The 11,668-nt window shown below is 47.6% G+C and overlaps 1 protein-coding gene across 1 annotated transcript; it reads right to left on the bottom strand.

Annotated features, from left to right (window-relative positions):
* Positions 1 to 24: 24 nt before the first annotated feature.
* On the bottom strand, positions 25 to 11,112 carry LOC129699866 (rho guanine nucleotide exchange factor 33-like). The gene is made up of 8 exons (XM_055640005.1): positions 11,090 to 11,112; positions 10,349 to 10,436; positions 9,425 to 9,589; positions 7,340 to 7,476; positions 7,002 to 7,141; positions 4,429 to 4,668; positions 3,651 to 3,801; positions 25 to 311 (listed from the first exon to the last, which is right to left on the bottom strand). The coding sequence occupies exons 1-8, from the start codon at positions 11,110 to 11,112 to the stop codon at positions 149 to 151; spliced, it is 1,107 nt and encodes a 368-aa protein (XP_055495980.1). The 3' UTR covers positions 25 to 148.
* Positions 11,113 to 11,668: the final 556 nt, after the last annotated feature.

Genomic DNA, 11,668 nt, shown 5'->3' with positions numbered 1-11,668 from the left:
TGGGGTGATTATTGATCAGTGGGGACGTGGAGGGCGGAGGGGCCTGTTTCCACATTGTATCTCTGAAGTCTAAAGTAATTGTATGCTAATAAATCACAGGCGATGCTGTCCAGCAAGGAACATATTTAACAAGCGATCGAGACCACATTTAACAGGCCAGCTTCACCCTTACCTCTGGGTTGTTCAGCAGCTTCATGAATATATCCCCAACAATGCTTTGCCACTGCCAACAGCACACCCTCTCCTCCAGCGTGTACAGTAGAGTGGTGTGGAGATGTGTGAGTAATCGCAGGGAGCTGTGCAGGGCGCCACTGTGGACCAAAGGTGAGAAAAATCAAATGAGAAAGATAACTGGAGACCACAAGGAATTGTAAATGCTTGATTCCGGTCGGGGCCCTTTTTGGGACTGATTGTGGTGGGGAGGATACTTACCTGGCAGGGGAGAGACCGTGATCAAAAAGGCAGTTCTCCCAGGACGAGCTACTTGAGTAAAAGACACTATCTGCTCTTATTAGAACAGTTCTGGCCTTGACCCTTTGGGGACAAGGGTTGTGGATCTCGGATCGAAATCGGTGACGAGGAGTCGGTCGGCTGCGGGCTTAGAGGTGGATCCATGCTGGCTGGGTAACCAACCTAACACCTCATCCAGCCACAATGGCAGCAGCAACTGGAGCGGGAGTACAGGGTATCCCAAATACCCTGAGAGTTAGCATAAAGGACCTGAGCAAGGGGACTCCCTTCTCATGGGACCTGTTCATGAGGAAAATCTTGCTAGAGGCCTGCAAATTTGAGGCCAAGGACATCTACTGCCTTCAGGACTTCCCGGGTAACGGATATTTTGGTGTTACCTTCATGTATCCGACGGGATGGCAGAAGTTGATGGAAGACTTCCGCGAGAAGGGGAACCAAGCTCCGCTGTGGCTACTGAAAGTGCAGCCGCTCTTCATGCTCCCCCACCCAGAAGGAATTGATGATCACAGTGCACGTGTCGAACCCACATGTGCCCGCAGTGGATGTCCTCACCTTCCTTGCTCATTATGTCAAGGGAACAGGGAACTGTGAGGACGTGAAGGACCTGTTTGGGATTTGGACAAGCAAGTGGCAAGTGAAGGTAAAGCTGAGGGTGGACAAGAACGGAGCCATCATCCACCCTCCCTCGGTTTTCGCTATTGGAGGGAACCGAGGATACATGAGCTACGCGGGGCAACCCAAGCTGTGCAGGAAATGCAAAAAGCCTGGGCAAGTGATGGCCCAATGCACTGCAGTTGTCGGCAAGAACTGCAAGCTGGAGGGCCATGAGACAAAGGACTGGCAGGCCAGCAAGAACTGCAACCTGTGCGGGGAGGCAGGCCACCTCTACAGGGCTTGCCCTAAAAGAGCCTGCACCTACGCACAGGCGACAAGAGGAGCTGCTGCCAGCACCCCCAGGGTGGGCGAGAAACCTGCCACCACTACCAAGACCCCAGCAGAAAGGGGGAACAGGGGTGAGGACAGCCCGACCGCCTCATGCCCCCAAGTGTCAGACGGAGACCCCCAGTGCCCTGTCCAGGAGGGAGAGTTGATGGAGGAGGGGGAACAGTAGGAGAAATGGAAAATGGTGACGAATAAGAAACACCAGAGGGTTCAGCCCAAAGAGCCGAGGCTGCAAGGGGCCGGTAAGTCCAAAAATAAGACAGATGGCAGCAACCTCTCCTCGTCAGAGGATGAGGCGACCTTGAAGTCCCAACGACGGAGGCAGAGGAAGAAAAGAGAAAGGCTACGCCGATTGTCCCCCAGCCCCAGGAGACCGAGAGCAGAGCAGCGGCAGAGGGGCTCCTGTCCCTGGAGACCGGGATCATCGCAGCGGCCAATGGGCCCCAGCACTGGGATACCGGGAGCAGTGAATCAGCCACCGTGCCCCAGCTACAGGAGATGCAGGGGGCGGTGCGCACAGAAGGGGGTGGAACAAGTAGGTCCCCCCCAACGACACCTCTGGTTGCGCCACAGGTAACCCACCTCCTTGAGGATGCTGGCACCCAGTACCTGAGCCCAGGAAAGCTGAGGCAATTCACCAAAGCAGTGGGCATGAGGGGACAAGAGAGTGGTCAGTGACTCTAAAGACAATGGAGCTCAAACTGGCATCTTTAAACGTGCGCAGTGTGAAGAGTACTGTACGATGTGTAAATGCCTTACAGTACCTGGCCAAGGTCAAGGCAGATGTGACCTACTCCAGGAGTGCGGGCTGCCACACCTCCGCTGCTATCGGAGGTGGTCGCGATGGTGGCCCCATGGACTGTCGGTGTGGTTGGGAGCCAGTGACTGTCGTGCTTCTTGCCTGGGGATCTTGCTGCGGGGAGGGAACTTCGCCATCACTGAGGTCAGGGAGGTGGTTGGGGGCGTCTCCTCGTGGTGGATGTTATGTACCGTGGTTCTCCGCTCCGGCTGATTAATGTGAACGCCTCACCCGTGCAGAGCGAGCGGCTGGCCGTTCTCCTGCAGCTCCCACCGATGCTGGCCACGTCCAGGCAGCTCGTTCTGGCCGGTGACTTCAACTGCATCATTGATGGGGCTGGACGATCCGGCAGTGCCGACAACACACTGGACAGCACCTCCAAGTTCCTGATCTACTCCTTCTCCAATTGTAGATTAAACCTGACCATGTTATGGTCACTGCCTCTTAATGGCTCATTAACCTCATGGTCCTTTATCAAATCCGGTTCATTACATAACATGGAGAAGTATAATCTGGAGAGGTATGCAAGGATCCTTGCAACGCTTTATTCCGAACAGCTCCATCACAGAGGACTCTGTGATTTACGGACTGTTCCCAGGGACACATTCAGAGACGGACATCGAGTGCTGCTGGAAGGTCATCAACTCGGTGAAAGGCTCTCTTTGGTCTGCCCGAGCGCTGTTCACCACCCAGTGGAGCGAGATGTCCGTCAGGGAATGTTGCCGACTGGCCCACTGCAGACTGCAGGAGTACGTGCTGAGGGATGCACTGAAGCTCGGTGCAGCCAATGCCCAGGCTCGGTGGGGGAGGACCACAGTTTAGAGTCCTTCCGCTGCTGGACATGGGGGGCACAGTATGGTGGAGGCGCCCCTCAAAATAAGAGAAGGTATCCCACGCCAGGGGGCCACATGAGTGGCACGGGTGGGGCACAGATTTGTGAAATTTGAGCAATGTATATAGACTGTATTGAACAATTTGTATAGCCTCCGAAAATGGTGGATTAATTTTTCGCATGATTCATGTATTGTATATATTTATTACCTGAATAAAGTCTAGATTGAAATAAAAATAAAATAAAAAAGATTGTGGTGGGGAGGAGAAGAAAGCTGGAAGAGAGAAAGCCTGGTGAGTGAGAGAAACAAAGAACTGCAGATGCTAATTAATACACAAAGTGCTGGAGTAATCAACAGGACAGGCAGTAGGATCCCGAAACGCCACCTCCAGAGATGCTGCCTGACCCACTGAGTTACTCCAATACTTTGTGTCCTGGTGAGTGATAGGTGAATACAGGTGAGGGGGGTTTGATAAGCAGATGGTTGGATATAGGCCAGAGATTTAAAAAAACCCAGAAAGTATGAGGCAAAAGGATAGGAGAGGAAGGTAACTATACAAGTTAACTATTCGTTGCAAACTATGATTGGGTTTATGCAAACCATACCTCAGATTTTTGCCGTTGAGTGTGATGCCCTTTCCGCTGTTGGAAACATTGGACTTCAGAATGAGTGAGAGGTAAAAGGCATACAGTCTCTCTGACTTCAGCAGTTCCACGACAGTGTGCTGCCTCTTGACCAGAAAGAGCAGAGCAGAGTCTGTTTAGAAAATATATATATGGTCATTTTGATTATAATTATTTATCGGCTTCTGCATTTCATTCAAGTAACTAACTCAAAAAGATTCAGAAGTACTTCTCCATAAGGCCACCCCTCAGCCTCCTACGCTCCAATGAAAAGTCCCAGCCTCTCCAACCTCTCCCTATAGCTCAAGCCTGCAATCCTGGTGAATAACTCAAGCTCGCAATCCTGGTGAAGAGAACATCCTGGTGCATCTCTTCTGCACCCTTCCCAACTTAGGTGATTTCCATTCTGAAGCCTCCCCACTGCACGCCACCCCTCCCTCCCTGTAATCTGGCAGCCTGTTGACTTTGCATTGATGAATTGAGGCCATTTTATTTTGCATGTTCTCCCTGTGACCGCCTGGGTTTCTTCTGGGTGCTCCCATTTCCTCCCACATCCCAAAGACATGCGGGTTTGTAGGTTAATTGGCTTCTGTAAATTGCCCCTAGTGTGCAGGGAAGGGAGGAGAAAGTGGGATAACAGAACGGGTGATCGATGGTAGGCGTGGACTTGATGGGTGGACGTATCTCACAATCAATTAATCAGCATATGAACATGGTTTGTTTACTTAAATAGTAAATAGTTCAGATAATAAATAGTTACCGTGGTATTTTTCCTTCAAGTGTTGGATGTTCTTGTCCAACTCTGTAGTAAGATGGTTGGTTTCTAATTCGCTTTCTCGAGGAGCACATCTGTTTTGGTTCAGTGCTTCGAAAGTGTCCATTCTATCAGTGTCAGCGTGGTCCTCAAACCCTTCACTCAGTGCTGGGGATACAGTCTCATGTCTTGGATAAACAGTGACAGGTGAGTTTGGCCTTGCATCCACGTCTGCACTGTGCACAACTGGAAGACAAGCACATCTGTTACACCATAGTATGGGTAGGCAAAGAAGTCAGCCTCCTATCCTCGGTAAACATCGTCAACCTTAGCAAATGCTTGGTCCTGGAGTTGGGATGTCATTATCTTTTGGTTCCGCCTCATGCTGGGTCTCCAGTTGTCTTTATACTTTAGAGACACAGCGTGGAAGCAGACCCTCCGGCCCATTGAGTCTGTGCCGACCAGCTAGCACCCCACACACTGGCACTGACGTACACACTCACTCGAAACAGTTTACAATTTACAGAGGCCAAATAACCTACAAATGTGTATGACTTTGGAGTGTGGGAGGAAACTGGAGCACCTGGAGAAAACCCACATGGTTACAGGAAGAATGTGCAAACTCCATACAAACAACACCCATAGTCAGGATCGAACCCAGGTCTCTGGCACTGTAAGGCAGCAACTCTACCGCTGCGCCACTGTGCCATTCACAGTCCACGAATGGTAATGAGAATGAGTGTGCATCGGATAGGAAAGATCATTTCTCCCTTTCCCCTTGCCCACTCCCCTCCACCCTCCTCCCCACCATCCCCCTTTCATCGATATTCCTTGGAGGTACAAGGAAATGCAGATGCTGGTTTACAAGTTCCTGCGGATTGGAGGGTAGCTAATGTTATCCCACTTTTTAAGAAAAGACGGTGGGAGAAAACAGGGAATTATAGACCAGTTAGCCTGACATAGGTGGTGGGAAAGATGAAATAGCGGCACATTTGGATAGCACTGACAGGATGGGTCCAAGTGAACATGGATTTACGAAGGGAAAATCATGCTTGACTAATCTTCTGAAATTTTTTGTGGATGTATCTAGGAAAATGGACAAGGGAGAGCCAATGGATATAGTGTTCCTGGTCATTCAGAAAGCATTTGATAAGGTCCCAAATAGGATTTTAGTGGGCAAAATTAGGACACATGGTATTGGGGGTAGAGAGCTGACATGGATAGAAAATTAGTTGGCTGACAGGAAACAAAGAGTAGGGATTAACGGGTCCCTTTCAGAATGGCAGGTAGTGACTAGTGGGGTACTGCAAGCATCGGTGCTGGGGCCGCAGCTATTTGCAATATATATTAATGATTTAGATGAAGGGATTACAAGTAACATTAGCCAATTTGCAGATGACACAAAGCTGGGTGGCAGTGTGAACTGCGAGGAGGATGCTATGAGAATGCAGGGTGACTTGGACAGGTTGGGTGAGTGGGCAGATGCATGGCAGATGCAGTTTAATGTGGATAAATGTGAGGTTATCCACTTTGGTAGCAAAAACAGGAAGATTATTATCTAAATGGTGTCAAGTTGGGAAAAGGGGAACTACAACGTGATCTGGGGGTCCTTTTTCATCAGTCAATGAAAGTAAGAATGCAGGTACAACAGGCAGTGAAGAAAGCAAATGGCATGTTGGCCTTCATAACAAGAGAAGTTGAGTATGTAGTCGTTCTGTAGTCGTACAGGGCCCCAGTGAGACCACACCTGGAGTATTGTGTGCAATTTTGGTCTCCAAATTTGAGGAAAGACATTCTTGCTGTTGAGGGAGCATAGGTTCACAAGGTTAATTCCCGGGATGGCTGGACAGTCATATGCTGAGAGAATGGAGCGGCTGTGCTTGTATACTCTGGAATTTAGAAGGATGAGAGGGGATCTTAATGAAACATACAAGATTATTAAGGGTTTGGACATGCTAGAGGCAGGAAACATGTTCCCTGTTAGGGGAGTCCAGAACCAGGGGCCACGGTTTAAGAATAAAGGGTAAGCAATTTAGAACGGAGGAAACACTTTTTCTCACAGAGAGTTGTGAGTCTGTGGAATTGTCTGCGTCAGAGGGCGGTGGAGGCCGGTTCTCTGGATACTTTCAAAAGAGAGCTAGATAGGGCTCTTAAAAATAGCGGAGTCAGGGGATATGGGGAGAAGGCAGGAACGGGGTACTGATTGGGATGATCAGCCATGATCACATTGAATGGCGGTGCTCGCTCGAAGGGCCGAATGGCCTACTCCTGCACCTATTGTCTATTGAATGGCGGTGCTGGCTCGAAGGGCCGAATGGCCTACTCCTGCACCTATTGTCTATTGTATCCATCTATCACTTACCAGGCTTTATCTCGTCCCCTACCTCTCTTTTCCAGCTTTCTCCCCCCTACGTCATCTGCAGAAAGGTCCCAACCCAAAAATGTGGCGGACCCACTATGTTACTCCAACACTGTGTCTTTGTGGGGGTGGGGGGCAGTGCGGAGTGGATTAAATACAAGTCTATTTCAAAGCATCCTATGCACCCATGGTGTAGAAGACGTTGCCCTGAAAGTTTTACCTTTGTGGAAGGTGCTGTGGGGAAGACTCACAGAGTAGCGTTTGTGTAGTGTACACTCGTGGTTAGGATTCATTTTACAGTACTGCGCTTGGTCTCCTGGACAATTCTCTCCTGTTGTCTGGTATTCCCAATACCACGTTCTACGAGGAGAAAGAAAAATCGTGTCAACTTCTCAACATTATTCACTTTGAGATCGACAGGTGAGGTGCTGGAAGACTGGAGGGTGACTAATGTTGCACCTCCAGTTTAAGAAGGGCTTCAGGGAAAAGCCTGGAGACTCTAGACCAGTGAGCCTGGGAGGCAAGTTACAGGAGAGTATACTCATTCACTCCCATTACCCGTTTGATGCTGAAGTAGATCCAATGTTTCTTTGGCCGTGGATTTTGTTCTGCTGTAGAGTTTCAATATATGCTCCAATTTCCTTCTGTCTTTTACTCAGTTCCCTGGTTTGAGTGGTCGTTCCTTGAAGCTCTTCCTACAAAAGGAATCAAAGCAACATTTGACAGTTACACAAACAACCTATGTCAAAAGCCTGCACTGACATCTGTCGAGATTCATTTTGAATTAATATTGCAAACTAAAACTGCAGAGAGAAAAATCTCACAACTGTAGCCACTTCTACCGCTTCCTCTGGCAGCTGGTTCCAGATACGGACTACTACTAGTACGGATTCCACTGCGATCCCTCTTAAATCTCTCCTCTCACCTTAAGCCCGTGCCCTCTTGGTTTAGAATCCTCTACCCTGGGGGAAAAGACCATGTGCGTTCACTTTATCCATGACCCTCATGATCTTGTACATCTTAATAAAGTCATTCCTCAGCCTCCTACACTCCAAAGAAAAAAGTCCCAACCTCTCCCAAAAGTCAAGCCTACAAGCCCAAGCTTTGAAGAGACTTTTGGATAGGACAGGGATATGCAGGAAATGGAGTGAATAAGGGTAACGTGCAGGCAGAGGAGATTAGTTTAACTTGGCATCATGTTCGGCACGGCCATTGCGGACCGAAGGGCCTGTTCCTGTTGTTAAGATTAGTTTAGTTTAGCTTAGAGATGCAAAGTGGAAACAGGCCCATCGGCCCACTTAGTCTGCGCCAACCAGCAATTACATGTACAATAGTTCTATTGTACAAACTAGGAACAATTTACAGAAGCCAATTAACCTAAAAACATGCACGTCTTTGATGTGTCGGAGGAAACAAGAGCATCCGGAGAAAATCCCAGTCACAGGGAGAACACACAAACTCCATACAGACAGCACCCAAGGTCAGGATTGAACCCGGGTCTCTGACGCTGGAAGGCAGCAACTCTACCGCTGTGACTAAAATCTCTGTAACATCCTAGTGAATTTGTAAAAACAAGAAACCGCAGCGCTGGTTTGCTAAAAAAAGGACACAAAGTGCTGGAGTAACACAGTAGGTCAGGCAGCATTTCTGGAGAACATGGATAGGTGGATATAGATGGTTTGAAGAAGGGTCCTAACCCAAAACGTCACCTCTCCATGTTCTCCAGAGATGCAGTCTGACCTACTGAGTTACTCTAGCACTTTGTGTCCTTCCTGGTGAATCTCTTCTGCACACTTTCCAGTTTAATGACTTTCTCTCTACACTTTCTCCTGTCACTCAATCCTCAATTTATTCACCACGGGTGAGTGTGGCTCGATTTCAGCTGTTGCTTCACAGCCGAGGAACAGGATTAAATCATGATCTAATTCTAAGGCGGAGAGCGCTGGAGGCTGAATGGTTCACTCCCGGTTCCTTCCTATGTCCCGATAACAACAACTCTGGCAATTCAGCCTGAATAATGATTATTTCAAGAACTTTTCACAAATGAACAGTAGAAAAATAAATGTGTGATTGTTCCTGTATCCTGATTACATTATGAACGACCCTGTGTTCAAAACCATGTGGACAGATCAGACTTTGCTGCCTATCTTGCTGACTGTGAGTTAGAAAGTGAGTTTCCTGAGAGTGCCTCAAAATAAAATTGAAATAGTGAATTCCATTGTAATATGCAAGGTCATCGAAGGGTAAAACAGTAGGAAAGGGATCTACAAAGACAAAATACTCGTTAGTGAAGTGGGCATGGCATTTAAACAGCCTTTCTCTGCTCCTACCCCAATAGTCAAACAGATCCAAGTTCAAGTTTATTATCATCAGGTGAGATACAGGTACAATAAAATGTATTGTCTAATAAAACATGCAGGAACGAATCCAAGAGTGAAGAGAGAAACAAGGAACTACAGATGTTGGTTTACAAAAAAGACACAAAGTGCTGGTGTAACTCAGTGGGTCAGGATGCATCTCTGGAGAACGTTGATAGGCGACGATTTGGGTCGGGACCCTTCTTCAGACTGATTATTGGGGGGGGGGGGGGGGGGGAGAGAAAGCTGGAAGAGAGGTGTAGGCGGGACAGAATTGAGTTTGCACCTTAAAAATGATGACTTTCTCTTTCAGGTGCTTCAGCTGTTCTTGCCACTCCCGTCCACAAGTCCGAACTCTTTCCTCCAGGGAGATGTTAATGTCCTCAACTCTGGTCAGCACCTGCAAGGTGCCTGCGAATGTCACCTTCAGTTCAGCTGCCAAGGCCTGCAACTGGGAAGGTGAGACGGGGAATATCTTACAGATCAAACTTTAGATTTATTATTGTCACCTGTACTGAGTTACAGTGAAAAGCTTTGTCTTGTATGCTATCCAATCAGATCAGGTAATACTAATAGATCAATTGAGTCAAACTCGTTCAATAGTTAGAGCAAAGGGGAAGATATAGAGTACAGGATATAGTTCAGTTTAGAGAGAGTTTAGTTTAGAGATACAGCATTAAAATGACCCTTCAGCAGTGGCGGACTGGGTCTAAAAATATTGGTTGCCAGGAGACAAAGGGGGCCCACCCACAACTACAATGCTATCATTTAACAGGGGCCCACTTGCCATCACTTGCTATCATTTCATCAGGGGCCCACTTGCCATCGGGCAAGCTGACACCCTGGCCAGTCCGCCACTACCCTTCGGTCTACTGGGCCCATGCACACCATCGATAACCCATTCTCACTGTTATCACACTTTTACATCCACTCCCTACGCAGTTTACAGAGACCAATTAACCTACAAACCTGCACTTCTTTGGGATGTGGAAGGAAATCAGAGCACTTGGAGCAAACTCACACTGTCACAGTGAGAACGTGCGAACTGCACACAGACAGCACCCGAGGTCAGGTTCAAACTGGGTATCTGGCACTGAGAGGCATCAAGACTGGCCCTGTGAGCTTTCAGTGAACGGAAGGCATGAGCGCCAGATCTCTAGATACATAATAAAAAAACTATACTTAAAAAAAAAAACATAAGAACACTTACCTGTGAAATCTGTAAGGCTAAATCGGACTCATCAGTGGCTTTGATTTCTGTAAAGAAAATATAGTGGAATTGTCCAAGAAGCTTCAATCTGATGTTACAGATTCAGTAACAAAACATCAGACATAAGGTATCTTCAAACATTGTGGAGGGAGCTGGACTTGCTCTGAACTGGAATCAGATTCAGATTCAGATTGAGATTCAGATTCAGATTCAGATCAGATTCAGAATACACTGCTTATTGAGGTGGTGGAAGCAGATCCAATGAAACATTTTTTAGTTTTGTTTATTATTGTCATGTGTACCGAGGTACAGTGAAAAGCTTTTAGTTGCATGCTATCCAGTCAGCAGAAAGAGTATGCATGATTACAATCAAGCTGTCCAGTGTACAAACACAGGATAAAGGGAATTACGTTTAGTGCAAGAAAAAGTCCAGTAAAGTCCAATTAAAGATAGTTTGAAGGTCTCCAATGGGGTAAAGGGGAGGTCCAGGGCCAGATTTCCGTATAAGCTTGACAAGTTTAAGCTTAGGGCCTCGAGATTTAGGGGGGCCTCGCAGAGCCGGATTTACCACTAGGCTTCATAGGCTGAAGCCTAGGGCCTCGAAATCTAGGCGTCTTTCCACAGATGCTGCCTGACCCGCTGAGTTACTCCAGCACTTTGTGGTTTGCTCCAGTAATTTGTAGCACACTTACTTATAAAACATTAGTCTGAGTTTATCAGCAATGGATGCTTGTCTCTCACTTGCCTTCAGTATTTTTCTCCATCGGTTATTTCTTTAGTTGTTAAGCCAGTCTCCTTCAAGATGGTTCCAAAGTCCTCAGCTGTCCTGTGGCCCAGTAAATAAAAGGTCGTTGTGTGCCTGTTGTAAAGATCAGGTTGTTTCCCACCACGCATGTGAGGCTAGAACAAGGCTTGCATGTACAAAGCTCTGCTTTCCCCTGGAGACAGAATGGAAAGCTGCCCAATTAGTCTTTTTTTTAAATACATACAACGGTATGGAAGCCGTCCACGCCGACCATCGATCACCCGTTTACAGTACGTCTATGTTAACCCACTTTCTCATCCACTCCCTACACACTAGGGGAATTTAGTGCTGACAGAATCAAGGGATATAGGGAGAAAGCAGGAATGGGGTACAGATTTTGGATGATCAGCCATGATCATATTGAATGGCGGTGCTGGCTCAAAGGGCCGAATGGCCTACTCCTGCACCTATTTTCTGTTTCTATGTTTCTATAGAGGCCAATTAACCTGCAAACCCACATGTCTTATGCTCAGGATTATTTTTGTCAGACAACCGAGGTACTGAGATGCTGCCAG

Source organism: Leucoraja erinacea, chromosome 8 (genome assembly GCF_028641065.1).
Source record: "Leucoraja erinacea ecotype New England chromosome 8, Leri_hhj_1, whole genome shotgun sequence".
Lineage (NCBI taxonomy): Eukaryota > Metazoa > Chordata > Chondrichthyes > Rajiformes > Rajidae > Leucoraja > Leucoraja erinaceus.
Note: the sequence above shows the minus strand (reverse complement) of the source record. Positions and strands in the feature narration are given on the sequence as shown.